Source organism: Protopterus annectens, chromosome 10.part0 (assembly GCF_019279795.1).
Source record: "Protopterus annectens isolate FY-2018-M chromosome 10.part0, PAN1.0, whole genome shotgun sequence".
NCBI classification, from domain to species: Eukaryota; Metazoa; Chordata; order Ceratodontiformes; family Protopteridae; genus Protopterus; species Protopterus annectens.
Genome location: NC_056744.1, coordinates 1,418,232,976 through 1,418,252,925, shown reverse-complemented (window position 1 = coordinate 1,418,252,925; position 19,950 = coordinate 1,418,232,976). Strand labels below are relative to the sequence as shown.

Here is a 19,950-nt window from a genome sequence, read left to right as displayed (position 1 = left end):
TGCAAACCAACAATAATAAGAACCCAAAACAATTCTGGAAATCAGTTAATTCCCTTCTCCATCCAGGGTCCAGGAATAATCCCTGCCCTGACCCTAGTTTAACTGACATGGAGCTGAGCTCTCACTTCAACTCTTTCTTTACAGAATCCATAGCTAAGCTAACCAAAACTTTCCCTAATGATAATCTACCTTCTCCTCAACACCCAACAAACCTAATAACTGTCCTCTTAATTTCCAGCTCAAACCAGTTTCAACCATTTTTATAAAAAGGCTCATATCCAAACTAAAGCCATGCTCTAATGCCCCTGACAGCATACCCTCTTCCTTCCTCAAATGTGCTGCCGAAGGTATTGCTCTCCCAGTCAGTATCCTAATTAACAGATCCTTAAAAGAGTCGTATGTACCCAAACTTTGGCATTCAGCATACATTCTACGTCTTCACAAAGGAGGCAAAAACACCAATATTTCCAATTTCCGCCCCATTGCCCTACTCTCTCCAATATCAAAGATTTTAGAAAAATGTGTCCACCACCAACTTACGCCTTTCTTAATTCAGAATCACCTCCTAACACCCACCCAACGTGGCTTCCGTCCTGGCCACAGCACCATAACTTTCTTACTATCCTTCCTAGAAACAGTTAGTCGAGCCCGAGATTCTGGACTACTAGTATCCACAGTACTGCTAGATCTCTCTAAAGCTTTTGACGCCATCTCCCATAAACACCTTCTCTATCATCTCGCCAACCTTAATCTCTCCCCTACTACTCTATCCTGGTTCTCCAGTTACCTATCAGACAGATCTCAAGCTGTCAGATGGAAGAACTCTACCTCCTTCTTCTTGCCTACACCTACCGGCGTTCCCCAGGGGTCCATCCTCGGACCCATGCTTTTCAACATCTTCATTAATAACCTTCACACTGTCATCCCTGATACAACAGTTATCCAATACGCTGATGACTCTATCTTAGTCTGTGCCACCTCTAACCTTCCTGAACTACTGACTAAAACACAAATAGCATTTTCCACTACAGAGAACAGGATGCATCAAAACCATCTCTCACTCAACTCTAATAAATCTAAAATACTACTTTTCCCTCCAACCAGGGCTTTCTCTTGACAAAAATGCTTTCAAGGTCCTAAGCTAAACCAACACTGCTATAGAAGTAGTCCCTTCTGCAAAACTTCTTGGCATTATCATAGATGAGCACCTTAAATTCGATATCCACATACAACAAAACATAAAGAAAACCCACCAAAAGTTAGGTATGCTCTATAAGGAATAACCACTTTCTCTCCAACTCCTCTAGGCATACCCTGGCAACTACCTACCTTCTACTTTTGTTACTATATGGAGCCCCTCTTCTAACTAATTTGTCTTCTTCCAACACCTCAAAACTTGAAATTTGCTATAATAAGATCTCTAAATTTGCCACTAAATCCAAAACCTCAACTCATCACTGCCTTACCCTACAATCTCTGAACTGGCTAAAACTCTCTAACCACCTAGACTATCTTCAACTAACCACCGCTCACAAATTAATATTCTATCCAGATAAATGCCCAGCCTTAACAAACGTCCTTCCCCCATACATTCCAAATAGATCTCTGAGATCTGAACACCAAAACTTAATCTCCATCCACAAACCCAAACTTCAAGACCCAACTTTTCCTATACCCGTCATCTAAACGGAAATGTTCCTGCTTTCAACCTACATAAATTCTAGGGAATTTCCCCATTGAGCTCTCTATACTCCTTGCTGCACTCTACCCTCAAGCTTTTATTTCTATTCTCCCAAAATAGACTTAGCTGACATTCAATGATTAAGCAATTTCTCACTTGACTCCTAGTATGTAAATATTGTAAATATCAGTATTGTCATTGTCAAAAAAAAAAAAACTCAAGAAACCTCAGATTCTTACAGACAGTTGAATCATGTTGCACTGAATCGAAATACCTGTGAACTGTGTTCTCTATTATCTGTTAACTGTGTCGTATGATGTACATTTTATGCATTTGCATTTCCTGACTGTAAGAATTTTATACATGTATTTTACCTTTAACATAATGTAACCTTTATTGTATTGTATTGCTTATGGAGCTTTTCTCCCTGAGCCTCCACTGAAAACGGGCACTTTATGGCCCAGTGGACTTCCCCGGTATTCAAACTGAAAATAAAATAAAAAATAAAATAAAAAGTGTCTCATTATAAATTAGCTGTACAGTCTATGATTCACTCATCTTTTGATTCTGCCATACTCAGGAATTCTCTTCCTTGAAACCACCCAGGCTCCTGTCTTGTAGCTTGGTAATCTGTCCCATATGTTGAATCAGATGAAAACAGACAATATCAGATATGAAAGTTATGTACAGTGCTTACCTTAATGATGTATCCGTGTTGTCTTATTTTCATATGGTTCAATTTCCCTCCATCCTTTCCCCTGCCAAATTGTCACTTATCCTTTCTAGGGCTCAACCAGACCTTATCTGGACCCTGTCTGACGATTTGTAACTCTTAGCTTATGTAGTGGTCTGTGTTTTCCCCTTTGTTTCCTACATAATTTAACACTATTTGAGGTCATCCAGCAAACTTGATCTCAGGTAATTCAGACAAGAAAGGAGAATTGTGGGTATGGGAGGGGTCAGAGCTCTCAGAGCTAGTACTGTAGTATAAGGCGCTGAGGTTAGATTTGATCGGATCCAACAACCCACATGTTGAAATAAGAACACAAATGTATCGATGTTCTTCATGTTTCACTGTTGCAGTCATCACATGTGGGTTATCCTGCCAAGGGTAACCCTCAGTCGGCCCAAATACTAGAGGCTTAGTATTTCTGCGTTGGTTGCTGTCGCTCTATGACTTACGTCAGGTCGTCAGTGGTATAAAATCAGGCAGCCGATGCCATTAAATTAGCAGTTCGTACGAGTGCCAGTCGGCCGCTACCTGAGTTTTCGTTTCCGAATTGAAGTTAAAGTATTCTAAAGCTAAGTACCCCATTGGGGATCCTTTTTTCGTGCTCTAACTGATGTCAGAAAAAGTTAACAATTGTCTCACCTGTGGAAAGCAAATACCCACACCGAGACTTCCATTCTTACTGCGTCACCTGTTTAGGCCCAGACCGTGACGTCCTCCGCTGTCACTTTTGTGCTTTCTTCAGCGCCAGAACTATACATTGTCGGGCCCTTATTGTAGCTAGATATTTTCGCCCTCAGTCCTTGAATTCCAATGTGGCTTCAGTAAGCCATCTGACTACCGATCTTCTGAAAAAACATAAGGATAAAGACAGAGACAGACCGCACAGGTCCAAAACTGCCGACGACACTTCTGTTAAGCTAGTCGTCAGTTCTCCAGTCCACAGTGAGGTGCTTTTGCAGCCCCTGATGCCCACTTCTGTGGATTTGCAGGCTGCTACCGAGACCCTTTTGGAGTCCGGTATGCCATGAGACTCTTCTTTGACTAAGGATCATGCGGATGTCTCTACCTTGGATGGGTCCGAAGCTGTTGAGCAGGAACTGGCTTTTGAGGAAGTGCTTCTCAGTACTGATACTCGACACAGACCAATGACTTCTTTCGCATCTTCACTTCTTTCTAAAACTACCGAGTTTCTAAGGCCCAGGGTACGAACCACATCCAAAAGAATGACGACCCAACCTCAGACACCTGCTTCCTTTCCTCAGTCTCAAATGCTTAAAATGGTGGAAGACCTTATTATGCTGATTAGGGAAAGCCAGGCTACCCCTTTCAAAAGAAAGAGACTTGTCCCTAGTAGTTTTATCTGAACAGGAGTCCAATGACTCTGATGCATCTGAATATGAAGATATGCAACCCCTCTATGCTTATGAGGATTCTGATGCAGAGGAATCCATTCCTTCTGCCTCTCCACCTGAGGATTTTTCATTTGTGGAAACCCTACATACTTTAGGGTGCATTTCTAATGGGAATGTCAGGACTACCCTCAGTCAAAAAAAGAGACTCCGGGAATTCTTAGATCTTTCACAACACAGACCTTTGGCCATTCCTCCTGCCCTGGATGTTGAGGATAATGTTTTTATGGAATCCAGTCTGACTCCTGACACCCTTCCTCCTGCTCCCAGGAAACCTGATTTGTATTAGAGTCCCTGACTCTCACAAATTACTTTTAAAAATCCTACTGCTGACCCTGAGGCCATTTCTCAAGGACCTAAAGGAATCAAAGTAACCTCAGCAAAGAATCCCACCCCCTCAGATAGGGATTCCAGAGCATTAGACAGATGGGGTAAAAAGGTATAGGCCTCTGCTATTCTTGCTATTAGAGCATTAAATTTTCAGTTCCACATGCTGAAATATCAGCAACATACCATGGAACTCGTAAGTTATGGTGGTGCAGCGGTAGTGTTGTTGCCGCACAACAAGAGGTTCTCCCGTTCGATTCTCGACTGGAGTGCCTTCTGTGTGGAGTCTGCATGTCCTCCCAGCGGTTGAGTGGCATTCGAAAGACATGCGTAGAATGGGCGTGCCTTTGTTGAAGGTTGGGCGTCCTATATTAAGAATTCACAATGACTTCACGCTTCCACCCCCTGCTTCTACCCCTCAGAGGAAAACTCTCCTTCCACGCAAGCAACTGGGGCACCATTACCAACAACCGATGGGTCCTCAACATAGTGTCCCAGGGATACAGATTTTATTTCCACAGATCTTGCTTCAAACCAGTGGGTAAAGGCCATAAAGCAAGTCTTTTCCCTGCTCTCCATGAGGGCAATACAGCATGTTCCTGCAGAACAGATAGGCCAAGGTTTCTACTCCAGACTCTTCCTGGTACCCAGGAAAGAGGGCACGTGGCGCCCCATCCTCGATCTATCCATTCTAAACACCTTTCTGGTGATACCAAAATTCAAAATGCTCACCCTCCAGCAGCTTTTACCAATGCCTTCCAAGGATGCTTGGTTAGCCACCCCAGACCTAAAAGAGGCCTACCTACACATCCCAGTCAGGAAATCATGCAGAAAATACCTATGTTTCAGGGCAGGATCTATGCACTTTCAGTTCTCTGCGCTTCCCTTTGTCTTATCCACTGCTCCCAGAGTTTTCACAAAATGTCTGGCTCCCGCCATTGCTTTTTGCAGACAAAGAAATATTCATATTTACCCATACTTAGATGACTGCCTGATTCAGGCAGACAGTCAGGAAAAGCTGCTTCAGCACCTGATTTTTGTAAAGGACCTCCTGACCTCCCTGGGGTATACTAGCAATGAAAAGAAATCAAAGCTAGTCCCCACACAAAAAATTTTATTCCTGGGAGCAAGCCTGGACACAGCATCCCAGATGGCATTCCTTACTCCAGAAAAACAAACCTACCTGACAAGCTACTTCTCTCAGCTAGCCACCAGAACTCAGTTATCCGCAAGGAAAATCCTGCAAGCTCTAGGTTTCATGGCCTCCTGCATTCTACTTATTCCATATGCCAGACTGCATATGAGGAAACTACAGTGGTGCCCTTCTCACAGCCCCACGTTGCCCAGACCCTCACCACAGATGCATCAGACTATGCCTGGTGTGCACACTTGGACGGCAGGTGCATTCAGGGCCATTTGAGTCCAAATCAAATACATCTGAACATCAACCAAAAAGAAATGCTAGCTGCTCACAACGCCCTGACAGCTTTCAGACCCCTATTCTCCCCGGGGCCTCTTCTGATCAAAACAGACAACACCACAGTGATGTGGTATATCAACAAGCAGGGAGGGACTCACTCTTATTCTCTCTGCAGGCTCGCCATGACCCTTTGGCACACGGCATCAGCCATGCAACTACACCTGCTAGCACAATTCCTGCCAGGCTCCTTAAACTCTCTGGCAGGCAACTTAGGCAGAAACATGCTAGACCCACATGAGTGGCAGCTAGACCACAGAACCTTCACCCTTGTAACCGGACCTCTTTGCCTCCCACTCCAATCATCAGCTCAGCAAATTCTGCACCAGGGAACCTCACAGCAAGGACTGGAAAATGGATGCTGTATCCTTCCAGTGGGTAAATCTCTCGGTCTATGCATTTCCCCCCTCTACCACTCATTTCAAGGGTACTGCTCAAAATAAGAGAGGAAAAACCAAGGGCAATCCTGATTGTCCCAGACTGGCCACACCAGCACTGGTACCCACTGCTGCGCAGCCTGTCACCCCTACCACCATAGCACCTGACTCAGATTCCAACACTTCTGACCCAAAGTAATGGAAAATTCATGCATCCCCAGTTGTAGACACTCAATCTGGCAGTCTGGCTTATTCCCTGACCTCTCTTCAAGATGCCAGCCTAAGCAAACAAGTCCTAGATGTTATACGTGAGGCAAGACGCTCCAGCACTCGAAAAGCCTATGCTGACAAGTTGAAAATGTTTTGCAGCTGGATCCAGGCCAAGGGAGCCGGAATGGCACAGCTCTCCGTACCTCTCATCCTGGATTACCTACCAGACCTAATACGCAAGGGTCTATCCTTCTCTTCTATTAAAATTCATGCCTCTGCCATCTCTGCTCATTACAGCACAGAGCCACCTCTCGTCTCGCACCCTCTCATCAAACAGTTCCTAAGAGGGGCTAACAACTTAAGGCCACCCAGAAGAGCTCCTACCCCAGCTTGGGACCTTAACTTTGTGTTGGAAAAGCTCACCCGACCCCTCTTTCAAGCTGCAGGTTCAGCAGAGTTAAAATTCCTCTCTTGGAAGACAACCTTGCTTCTGGCCATCACTTCAGCTAGAACAGTATCAGAGCTACAAGAACTAATGGCTGCAGAGCCCTTCATTTTCCATGCTGACAGGGTCTGCCACTGGACTAACCCATCCTTCATGCCTAAAGTGGTATCCAGTGTGGCTTTCAACCAGTCCATTCATTTGCCCACCTTTTTTCTTTAATGCACAAAACAAGGAAGAAAGGATTCTCCACTGTCTAGATGTGCACTAAATCTTTTAGAAAAACTGATCAATTGCTTTTCAGCTTCACAGAAGGGGCAGAGGGCTAGGCCATATCCCAACAAGCAATCTCCAAATGGATAGCGCACCACATCCATTTCTGCTACAAACAGCATGGGAAACTGACCCCAAAGGGGTTCAGGACACATTCCACCAGGGCATCCTCCACCTCTGCAGCTTTTCTCAGTGGGGTGCCCACCAGGGACATCCTGGAGGCTGCAACAGGAACATCTGTTCATACCATCACCAAGCATTGCCACCTGCCTACCTTCTCCAAATCCAGGGCAGGCTTTGCCACCGCTGTCTTGCAGGACATCCTAACCAGCCCCTAGTCTTCTTGACTACCTCTACCCTTTTCTTCAGATTTGGGTATCAACCCAAATGTGATGACTGCAACAGTGAAACACTTAGAACATAATACAGTTGTGTATACTTAGCATAAATGTAGATGTTCGAGTGTATTCACTGTTGCAGTCCTGGTTTCCCACCCTCCATCCCCCTTGTCTCTCTCTTCCTCTGTCCTTGCAGGAAATTTTTGTATTTACTTTCTACTGGTGGTGTTCTTCCACCATAACCTAGCTCCCTGTTTGGGGGCTCCTGACTAAGCAAGAAAAACTGATGTAATGACGTCAGCTGCCTGATTTTATACCACTGACGACCTGACATCAGTCATGGAGTGACAGCAACTGACGCAGAAATACTAAACCTCTGGTATTTGGGCCGACTGAGGGCTATCCCTGGCAGGATAACCCAAATGTGATGACTGCAACAGTGAATACACTCAAACATCTACATTTATGGTAAGCGTACACAACTGTACGTTATGGTAAGTACATAACTTTTGTGTCGAATGAATAGATTGGAGACAAGGATTTGGCAGGAGTGTTCTTTGAGGAACTTGTAGAGTTGCGATCCAAGAAGCAAGTTTACACATTGTTGGACAGGTAGATGATTGGATTTATTAACCATGATGTAATGATGCTCATTTCTAGGGGAGAATGAAATGGCAAATGGTTTGGATGGTGGATGAATTTTCTTGGATGCTGCTGCTGAAACTAGTGGAAGTCCGATATTCAAGCTGTGCTAGTAGAATGGCTTTGCCTATGGCATTCCTAGTTAGTCTGGAGAGAAAGGGGGGATTTTATAGGACCAAGATAAAATTCAGTGCAGGATCAAGCCTTATACCAAGGTATATGAAGGAAATGACTTGATCAGTGGGATGCTCATGGATAGGAAGACATTGGAAGTTACTGTGCTGTTTAGGGAAGGTACTATTGTATTAGTTTTGGAAGTGTTCAGAATTAGCTTTTTTACTATGCCATTTGATAACAGAAAGGAAGTTAGCTTGTAGTTGTTTGGCCGAGGAGGTAAAGTTTTAGTGAAACATGACCCTGTAATCGGCATAAAATATAGGGTGGTGAGGGAAGTCAAGTGGTAATTTGTTAATGAAAATAAAGGAGAGTGGTAGAAGCAGAGAGGTTGTTTTGAAACTGCACAGAGAAGCACCAGTTTGAAAGATGACCTTTAAAGGAGATGAATCTGTGTTAACTCCAGTTTCAGTTAGGTGCGGTAAAAAGAATGCTATGTTCACCAAATCAAAAGCTCTGGTGAGGTCAGTAAAGACTGGTCCAGTGACAAGACCTTTATCTCTAGCCAGGAGGGTATCAGTAAGCATCCAGAGTGCAGTAGAACTACCAGCCCCAAAGCCATGCTGTTTTAAGGATAGTAAATACTGAGAGATGCAATAGGTGAGTTGATGGTAAACTAAATTTTCAAGGAATTTATCAAATTTTGGAAGAATAGAGATGTAACAGAAGTCAGTAAGATGGGATGGATTAGTTTTTTGGGGGAAGGGGTTTAACATCTATTTTCCAGATATTAAGTGTGATGTTTTGAGTTAGGCAAAGATTATAAATGTGAAGGGGGCTAACTACCAAGTCCTTACAAAGGAATTAGTATCATAGGAGAAGATTGTCAGGCCCAGTAGGTGAGTCAGTTTTTAGTTCAAGTAGTTGTACTGTGTGTTTAGCTTTGATTGCTTTGAAATGGAAAGTGAGAATGCAGGGGGAGGAAAGATGTTAGAGGGGAAAAGCGGGGTTATTATAAGGATCAGAGATGGGAAGTGGTAGCTAAAGTTGGTGGCTGATAAGTGAGATGAAAAGGAGGACTGGATGTTAGCTGGATTAAAATGGCCTGTCATGCTGTTGACTTCTGCCCAGAATTTTTTAGGTGACTTGAGAAGGGATGACTGTTCTTTTTTTGTTTTTATAGTGTGACTTTTATGTCTTGCTTGTTTAGATTGCTTTAGGTTAGTATAGTGTTGTCTGGAGGTTGAGGATGTCATCCCCCCTGAGTATGCCAGGCATTGTCCCTTGAGACTAGAGAGGCATTATATAGTCATGAGATGTTATAGGAGAGTGAGTCCTGCAGATTTGGAGAATGATGCAGTAGTTTGAGTCAGTGAAAGAGAGAGAGTTGGAGACAAGTCTAACATGACTAGAATTGTTTGTGTCAGAATGTTGGATTGGGATTTGTTTCAGAAGGGTATGAGGGAGGAAGAGATTTTGAGTATTTGGTGAGAAATATTGAAACTGATCAATACAATGGTCATTGAAGGAATGGGGGTCAATGTGAATTTGAGAAATAATGTTAGGGTTATTAGTAATAATAAGGTCAAGACGGGTTCTATATTAGAGCACCGACAAAGCCGTTAATCGAATGGCCTTATCGAAAATGCCGGTGATAGAAGTGTGTGTTGTGAGATCGCTGTACAGTGAAGATTGGAAAATTTGCCCTTTTCTCACTGTAGTGCGATGTTGAGTTGGTAGATGTAATTAGCGGGGGGGCACAGCCCCCACAAAATTGAGTTCTATCGTCGGCAGTTTTGATGATTAGGCCGTTCGTTTAACGGCTTTGTTCTAATATAGACCCATCAAGAAGTGAGTGATAGAGTCTGGTCTGGTGGGTTCAGTGCCCAGATGTGCGAGTTTGAAGTCATTAAAGTTTTAATTAAGGCCAAGATTGAAGTCACCTAGTAAGATGATGTTTTTGAGATTTTTTATTGCAGAGATAATTTCAAGCAGAATGTTTTGAATTTGGATAAGGAGGTGAAGTAGCCAGTTAGGAAATCAGTGTGAGGTGGTATTGCTTTGAGCTAAGAGTTGGACAATTAAAATTGATTTAAATAGTAAGAGTGTTAAAACACCAGGTCTAGAAGCAGGTCTCCAATCACGATAATAGCTGTAACCAGAGAAGTGGTAGATCAGTGGGTTTTGTGCCAATATTCTGTTATGATGTCAGGATGGTAGAGAGTGAAAAGTCTGTTTAGTTTGTTTGTTTTGTTCTTGATACTGTGGGTGTTTAAGACACAATATGAAAGCGATGGGTGTATTTCCACTCAGTGGGGGGTGGGGGCTTTTTGCTGTGGGTGGAAGTGTAAGACAGGAGAGTATCAGGAGAGTGTAAGTTGAGATGAAGAGAGAAGAGAATATTTGAAAAGTGATAACTCTCCCAGCTTTTTTGGGGGGAGGGCAAGTAGATGAGTCTAAAAAGGTTGAGAGGTGGTGTGAGAGGTTGTAATGGGCTTTGCAGACAAAGAGAAATGGTGTTTGTGGGAAGGGGTTATGTATGTTTCTTTGTGTAACTATATGCCGTGCTTCTTTAAACTGTAAAAATGTGCTGAGGGTAGAATGGAATAAAGGTGCGAGATTTTGTGTTGCTGGGGAATACCTTCCACGTTATCATTTTTTTGGAAGAAAAGTTTATCTTTTCTGTTAGGAATTATTGCTAGGTGCAAGGACTGGTACATTTAGTGTTCGCCCTAAAAAGTTACCTTAGAGTTTACATTTTAATAGCTGGGGTGCCTTCTGTGTGGAGTCTGCATGTCCTCCCTGTGGTCGCGTGGGTTTCCTTCGGGTGCTCCGGTTTCCTCCCACATCCCAAAGACATGCTGTAGGTGGATTGGACGCTCTAAATTGACCCTAGGTGTGAGTGCGTGCATGTGTGTGCCTTCTATGGAAGGTTGGACGCCAGGCTGGCAACTCGACACAGTAAAACTCCACTGGCAATCATGAGTGGACAGGTGATCCTCTGTGGCGACCCCTAACCGGGAAAAGCCAAAAGAAGAAGAAGAGTGTACATTTTAATAAGGGTTCCTTGTGGGGGAATACCTTTAAATTGCAATGTTTGTGAGTTCAGTTTTTTGGCTAAGATTCCTGTCTGCTTTATGTGATATTTGCTTAGAATGACTTTTTTCTTTGTAACACGAGCATTATGCTTATTTGAAAAAGCTTCTTGTAGAATATTTTTGAAACTGTCTAGTGTTCGTTCTTGTATGGTGTCAGATGGCAGAAAATTCTAGAATGTTGCAGCCAATTTACAGAAGATTCTTTCACAAAAAGTGGTTTTGAATCTGGGATTAAGTATGGATTGGGCATTGTTTGCATTATTTCTTGGGTAGTAACATTGTTTGTTTTGTAGTTTGGACATTAGTGGTGGGCAGTGTCCTAGAGTGAAATTGTGAAAATTAGACAGGAAAGAGAAAGGTTGCCCTTTCATTAAATGGTAGCCGTTAGCATTGTTGCATCAGGTGGCATTGCTGGGTTCTTTGGTCAGTGTGGTGAATGAATCTGCATATTTTGTTTGTAGTTTTTAAAGTATTTGTACTAGAGTAGAATGTTTGGGTATTAATATATTTTAGGCTAAGGCTTTGCAGATTGTTGGACTTAGCAGATTGAAGATTTCAATAGCAGAGTTTGAGATGGGTAGAGCTTTTGGTAATAGTGATGTTTGCTGAAGAAAACTGAGGTATATAGGTAAGTCCTACATATTTTTGTTCTGAGACTAGTGGGAGAATGTGGCCATTTAGGCCAACGGTGCACAAGTGGTTATTCTTTGAAAGCTGTTTTGATTTTTTTTTAGACGTCATAGTGTTGGATTTTAAGGTGTTAATACGTAACCTATTTTTGTGGGTCCAAGTGCTGCATAATTTTGTGGAAGCCGTTTGATGTTTTGTGCCAGAGGCTGTGTAGGTTATGCAGGTGGTATAAGAGTACCTTATAAGGTTAAGATGTTTGAGATTGTTGGTGATATGATTACTAAAGAGAGAGAATACAAGTGAACTATGAGTGGAACCTTTGGGAACCCCTGTATTAAGGATACCTTGAGTAGAAAGGAGATGGTTGTAATATATGTCCTGTAGGTAGTTTATCTATCCAGGTTATTAAAATTACTAAGTTTAAAGAGTAGGGTGTTATGGTTTATAGTTTCAAATGTCCTGGTCATGTTTATGAAGTTCTGTTAGTTTACCTTCATTCATGTAATTGTAGATAGTGTCAGTGGGCACTGTATAGGGCAGTGGTGGTGATAAAAGCTTTCCTGAAGATGTGTGGAGTATCACACAGAACTTATTTTTAAATCATGGAATATCTGCTTGTTGATTTGTTTTTCAAATATTGCTAATGAGGAGAGATTTGGCATTGGTCTGAAGTCTTTGTTTTTTAGGAGATTGGTATTTATAATGACATGTCTAAAGGCTTTGTGGAAAATGTTTACTGTGAGAGATTGCAGATATTTGTAAAAACTTGCTTTATGTGTGCAGCAGCCATTTTCAAAAATGTGGGGTGCAGTGTGGAGAATACACTCCCTTTATTTAATTTCATTAGGGCTTTCTTAACTCTTTTTAGCAATTTGCTTAAAGCCAAAGTCATACTTCGTGAAGACAGAAATTGTATCGAACATTATACTGAATATTTAGTACTTATTTCAGATTTTTTGATACAAAAGGCATTTTATGCAGAATTTGACACTCATTTATTCATTTTATTTAAAGCAGATAACTAGCCTGGACCACAAGGACCCTTTTTCAGCCACAGCATACAGGACCAAACTGCAGTACTGTTTTGAGTTTCTCATGTATAAATAACAGTAGTCCTTAACAAAATTGCAGCAATTTGCCCGGTCTGCCAGGCCAAAATCAGATTCATCTGAGACTAAGAAGCGAAAATAACTGTGGTAAGGGGAAAAAAAATATTATTTTGTTAAATTTCAGTTTTGCCCTGCTTTTGGAGTGCCATGCAAAAGTAAGCTTACCATTGCGAAATACATTTGCCTCGTAATTTAAAAAAAAAACAAAAAAAACTACTTAATGCATTTCTTGGGTTCTTTTAAGTATTATATTCCATTACTACTGTCTAGAATGTCATTTTTGGTTTGATTTTGAAAGACCTTTGTACAGTATTATGATCACTCCTGAATTAATTTAACTTTTGTATTGTATATGAAAAAAATTGCACCAAAGATAAATGAATATTTACTTTTTTAGAGGTTCACTTTTAATGAGTTTTACAAATGCGCTGACTGAGCATGTATATGTAAAAAAACAAACGTTAGTCTAGATGGCTAAAATGTCTTACTTTCTGTTATCATGGATACAAAACCTTCTAAATACTTTTTGAGCTGTTTTGGGGACACTGTCGGTATTTATTGGGTATCCTTCTAAATACTTTTGAGCTGTTTTGGGGACACTGTCGGTATTTATTGGGTATTGCCTGGAGTACAGCATGTTTAATCTGCCTTATATGCAGCTACATCAGTGGTAGCAGATCTTCTGTGCAACTTCATATTAGTTATGCCAAGGATTTGCTACTTTTAACCTGAAAACTTGATTTTGTTTTATGGTTTTCCTGACTGTATAGCTGCATGTAGCCAAGTTGGTAGCTTTCATTCATGTCAACAGGGAGAGCTTTTTCTTTTCAGGGTTTTTACTGTGAGATTCTCTTATACTGCACACCATGCAGTGGTGTAAACCTTGGCTCTACATGATTGTCACTGTTGAAGTGACATCCCAACCCCATGTGCAAAAATGGGAAAAAGGGAATTGTGGATGGCTGGATGAATTCTCCTGTATTGCACATGTTCCCAGAATAAGTTGGATGGATTTTCCCATTTTGCACATGCTCACAGAGTAAGTAACAGTGGCACTTTGCTCAGGAAGTAACTATGTGCATTTTAAGGTATGGACATTTGGATGGAGAAATTTTTTGTCAAATGAAACAATTCTTTTTGCAATTGAAAGCATTCTGAGTATTTCAGAAGCACAGGACTAAGTCAGGTCAATTCATGCTGATGTTCTTCGTGTTTCACTGTTGCAGTCATCACATTTGGGTTATCTGCTTGCAGTAGCTCTTGGTCGGCCTGATTAACAAAGTGTTGGGTCCTGCATCGGTTGCTGTCCCTTCTTCCATGATGTCAGGTCGTCAGGGGTATAAAACATGCAGCCGACGCAATTACATGAGTCTTTCTTGCCGTGCAGTGCCCGAAGCAGAAGCAGTTCGCAAGTGCCGGTCGGCCGACTCCTAAAATTTTTGTTTTCGAGTTTCAGAACTGAAGTCTTCAACTAAAAGCTAAGTACCCCGTTGGGGAAACTTTTTCTTGCTCTAAACCAATGTCAGTAAAAGTAAATAATTGCATTACTTGTGGAAAGCAAATACCTCAAAGATTTTCATTCATACTGTATTCCTTGCCTAGGCCCTGACCACGTACCTCGCTGTCAGTTTTGTGCCTTATTTAAACCACAAACTATCTGTTGTCGGTATATTTTCGCTTCTAAATATTTTGGTGCTCAACTCAATTATCCTGATATGTCTTCGGTAAGCCAGCCGACTACCGACATTCTGAAAAAATGCAAAGATAAAGACAGAGACAGGCTGCCAAGGTCCAAAGCTGCCAACGATGCTTTTCCTGAGCCAGTTGCCAGTTCGCCGGTACTCAGTGAGGCGGTTTTGCAGCCCCTGGTACCCGCTACTTCAGATTCGCAGGCCTCTACTGAGACCCATTTGGAGTCCGGTATGCCGCGCAAAACTTCAGCTGTAGAACCTGCGGATGTCTCTACCTTGGATAGGTCCGGAGCCGCTGTGCAGGCACTGGCTTCTGAGGGTGTATTCAGGCCTACTGATTTGCTTATTAAACCGATGCCATCTTCTTCTTCAAGGCCTAAAACTTGAACCATGTCCTAGAAAACTGACGCCCAGACTGTATGGTCAGGCCTCTATGCCTAAAAAACAAATGATAAGAATGGCTGAAGACCTTATTACTTTAATCAGGGGAAGCCAGCCTTCCCCCTCTAAGAGACCTAGGACTGAGTTTGATTATGATACTTCTGACCAGGATTCTGAATTTTCTGTTTCCACTGATGACCAGGATTTACCCTTATCTACCTATGAGGATTCTGATGCTGTGGACTCTATTCCCTCTGCCCCCCCCCCAGAGGATTTCTCTTTTGGTGAAACCTTGCATACTCTCAGGGAGCATTTTTATTGGGGAAAGTCAGGATTTCTCTGATTCTAAAAAGAGGCTTAGTGATTTTTTACTCCTGCCCCAGCACAGGCCTTTAGCCATACCTCCTGTACTAGACATTGTTGATGATGCCTTTTTGGAGTCTAGCTTGGCCCTTGACTGTTTACCTCCTGCTCCCAGAAAACCTGTTAGATATTACAGGGTCCCTGACTGTCACAAGTTCATTTTTAAAAATCCTACTGCGGATCCTGAGACCATTTCACAGGGACCCAAGGGCATTAAAGCTACTAATGCCAAAAATCCTTCCCCCTCTGATAGAGACTCCAGGGCGCTGGATAGATGGGGTAAGAAGGTATACACTTCTGCAACTCTGGCCATTAGGGCCTTAAACTGCCAGTTTCATATGTTAAAGTATCAGCAGCATATCACTGGATTGCTTAAACAGAAAATTATGTTGATTCCTGATTGTGCTGAAAATAAGGATTTACAGGATTTACTGCATTCAGCTGAACAAGTTGGAAAACATACTTTGCAATGTGGTTTTGATTCACTGGAGGCATCTTGCAGGGCTGCTGTAACTGGGTCTGTACTTAGAAGGCATGCTTGGCTTAAGGGGCAATCCTTGCCAGATCTTGTTAAAGCGAAATTACTGGATGCTCCCTTAAACCAGGACCGTCTGTTTGGCAACAAGGCAGAAGATGTTCTTAAAAAGATGAAGGAAAAAGATGGAGGAAAAAGCTAAATCTATGCAAACTCAAGTTTTTTTACAAGTACAACCTCCAAGGTTTAGTAGGCATTGGCCTTCCAAGAATTGGTCCTTTCCTGCTTCTTCCAGACCTCCTCAGTCCAAACCCAGATCCAGCAGAGCTCCCAGGCTTCAGTCCCAGGGTACGCACAGGACTAAGCAGTGGGGGGCCTCCACTTCCAAATCTGGGAGTAATAAAACTCTGCCCTATGGTAAACTGTCTCAGTGACTTCTTTTTAAAACTTTCAAGCACTTCTCAACTGACTGCCTCTTTGGGGGGAAAGATTGTTCTTCATGCAAAGAACTGGGAACTCATTACCCAGGACAAATGGGCTTTAAATATAGTGTCCCAGGGATACAGATTTCACTTCCACATGTTACCAACACAAAGCGGGTGGCCAGATCTACCCCCAAATCAGTGGGCCAGAGGCCCAAAAGCAAGTACTTTCTCTCTTAAGCATGGGGGTTATTCAACTGGTACCAGAAGAGGAAAAGGGACAAGGTTTCTACTCAAGACTTTTCCTGGTGCCCAGAAAGGGGACAATTCATGGCGTCCTATCCTGGACCTGTCTACTCTAAACACCTTTTTGGTGATCCCAAAATTCAAGATGCTGACTCTTCACCAGTTGCTCCCTATGCTAGGCAAAGACGCCTGGTTGGCAACACTAGATTTAAAGGAAGCATACCTGCACATCCCAATTAGGGAATCTTGCAGAAGATACCTACGCTTCAAAGCAGGCTACACGCACTATCAGTTCTCTGCACTGCCCTTTGGCTTATCTACTGCGCCCAGGGTATTCACAAAGTGCCTAGCTCCAGTTATTGCATTTTGTAGGCAAAGAAATATTCAAATATACCCATATTTGGACGATTGTCTAATTCAGGCAGAAAGCCAGGACATACTTTTGATTCATCTGGCCTTTGTACAAAGGGTGCTGACTTGTCTGGTGTACACCATAAATGAAAAGAAATCACACCTAGTACCCTATCAACAAATTATATTCCTGGGAGCAAGCTTGAATACAGTTTCCCAGATGGCTGTCCAGATGCCAGAGAAACAAATTCATTTGACAACCCACTTCAAACAAGTGCCCACAAAAACTATGCTGTCTGCAAGGCAAATAATACAAGTATTAGGGTTCATGGCCTCCTGCATTTTAATTCCATATGCAAGACTGCATATGAGGAAACTACAGTGGTATCTAAAAAGGCTATGGTGTCAACATTCTCAGGATCTAGAAGCAATGATTCCTGTCATACCTTGTCTACACCTAGAGTTCCTTTGGTGGGCAGAGGCCTGCCACCAAAACAAGGGACTGCCATTCACACTACCCCCTGCCGCCCAAACCCTAACAACAGATGCATCAGACTATGCATGGGGGGGCTCACCTGGCAGGGAAGTGCATTCAGGGCAAATGGAACTCAAGTCAAATGCACCTGCATATAAATCAAAAAGAAATGTTAGCTGTGCAGAATGCTCTGACAGCCTTCAAGGACCACATTCTTCCAGGACAATTAATGGTAAAGATGGACAACATCTCTGTTATGTGGTACATAAACAAGCGGGGGGTACACATTCTTACCCTAGCCCTGGCATTGTGGAACACAGCCTTGAGCTACCAGCTGCACCTACAAGCTCAGTTCCTGCCAGGAAAATTAAATACACTGGCAGACGGACTAAGCAGAAACCTCATGGACCCACACAAGTGGAAACTGGAACCAAGGATTTTCAACATGTTGACAAGCAAATGGGGGAGCCTAGATATAGACCTGTTTGCATCTCCCCAGAACCACCAATTGGGCAAATTTTGCACAAGGACTCCCCATAAATAAGTCTGGAAAGTGGATGCTCTGTCCTTCAGCTGGAAAAACCCGTCAGTCTTTGCCTTCCCCCCTCTGCCTCTGCTCTCCAAAGTATACTAAAAATCAAACAGGACAAACCAAGGATGATTTTGATTGGTCCAGACTGGCCACACCAACACTGGTACCCTCTCCTGCCCAGTGTGTCACGGTTATCTCCATGGCACCTGCCTCAGACTCCTTCCCTGCTGTCTCAGCAGGAGAACCAGATTCTGCACCTTCAGCTTCTAACACTAAAACCTGCAGCCTGGCTAATTACTTAATCTCTCCTTTACCATCCCTCAGCAAACCTGTGATGGACATCATTTTAGAGGCAAGGAGGCCTAGTACTAGAAAATCTTATGCTGAAAAATGGAAAAGGTTCTGTGCCTGGAACCAGTCTCGGAGGATGAGCACAGCAGCGCCCAATTTACCTCAGATTTTACAATACTTGACTGAGATGCTTCACAAGGGTCTGTCTTTTTCCTCCATTAAAATCCACGCCTCAGCCATTTCAGCTCATTGTAACACAGAACTTCCCCTCTTCTCTCATCCACTGCTCAAGCAGTTCCTCAGAGGGGGCCAGATATTTGAGACCACCCAGGAGAGCTCCAACCCCAGCCTGAGACCTTAAGTTTGTCTTGGAGAAACTCACTCTACCTCCTTTCGAGCTAGCTGCTACTGCAGACTTCAAATTTATTTCTTGGAAAACAGCTTTCCTTTTAGCAATCACTTCAGCTAGAAGGGTATCAGAATTACAGGCCTTTATGGCAGTGGAGCCGTGAATCACCTTTCATGCAGACAGGGTGTCCCTCAGAACCAATCCATCCTTCATACCCAAGGTGGTATCCAGTGTGCCTCTTAATTAGTCCATTCATTTGCCAACCTTCTTGCCTAATCCACAGAATAAAGGGGAACGGATTCTGCATTCCTTAGATGTGCACAGACAACTTAGCTTCGACTTGGACAGGACTAAATCTCAAAGGAAATCTGAACAACTACTGGTGGCATTTGCTGCAGGGGCAGAGGGGAAGGCTATTTCAAAGCAAACCATTTCTAAATGGATAAGCCATTGCATTAATTTCTGCTATAAGCACCATACTTCTACAGCCTTTCAGAGGCGTCCCTACCAGGGACATCCCAGAAGATTGCTACCTGGAGTTCTGTACATACTTTCACCAAGCATTATCATTTGCCAATTTTCTCTAAATCCAGAGCTGGCTTTGCCAATGCAGTCTTGCAGGACCTTATAGCTGGCCCTAATGCTGTCTAAATTCCTCCTCCCATTCATAGCTTTGGAAATCTACCCAAATGTAATGACTGCCACAGTGAAACACAAAGAACATAGTACAGTTGTGTACACTTACCATAAATGTAGATGCTCGAGTGTATTCACTGTTGCAGTCCTGGTTACCCTCCCTCCAGCCCCCTAACTTCTTTTGGCTATACCTCTGCTTTCCTTTACTATGCTTAAAAGCCTTTTTAGTGTATTTGCTTTTTTGTTGGAGGTATATCTTTGTACTTTTATATTTAATGCTTCCCATTAGGGGGGCACCTGACATCTGGGGCAAGAAAAACTGATGTAATGGCATCGGCTGCATGTTTTATACCCCTGATGACTTGACGTCATGGAAGAAGGGACAGCAACCGAAGCAGGACCCAAGACTTTGTTAATCAGGCCGACTGAGGGCTACCAGCAAGTAGATAACCCAAATGTAATGACTTCAACAGTGAATACACTTGAATATCTACATTTATGGTAAGTGTACACAACTGTACTTTCCTCACAGGGGCCAAAAATTTACAACCACCCAGGAGAGCTCCAACTCTAGCCTGGGACCTTAACTTTGTATTGGAGAAACTCGCTCTTCCTCCATTTGAGCCAGCTGCTACTGCAGACTTAAAATTCCTTTCTTGGAAAATAGCTTTCCTTTTAGCAATCACTTCAGCAAGAAGGGTATCTGAATTTCAGGCCCTTATGGCAGTGGAGCCTTTCATCATCTTTCATGTGGACAGGGTGTCCCTCAGGACCAATCCCTCCTTCATGCCCAAGGTGGTATCCAGTGTGGCCGTTAATCAGTCCATTCATTTGCCAACCTTCTTTCCTAATCCACCGAACGAATGAGAACGGATACT

General features: G+C 42.9%; 1 protein-coding gene across 3 annotated transcripts in view; it reads left to right on the top strand.

Moving 5' to 3' along the window:
* RNPC3 (RNA binding region (RNP1, RRM) containing 3) overlaps positions 1 to 12,953 on the top strand; it is an 864,050-nt gene extending 851,097 nt beyond the window's left edge. For all 3 annotated transcript variants that reach the window (XM_044086040.1, XM_044086039.1, XM_044086041.1), the window contains exon 14: positions 12,883 to 12,953. In XM_044086040.1, coding sequence (XP_043941975.1) covers positions 12,883 to 12,942 — 60 coding nt within the window. In that variant the 3' untranslated portion in view covers positions 12,943 to 12,953. The remainder of the gene's footprint in view (positions 1 to 12,882) is intronic.
* The last annotated feature ends 6,997 nt before the right edge of the window (positions 12,954 to 19,950 follow it).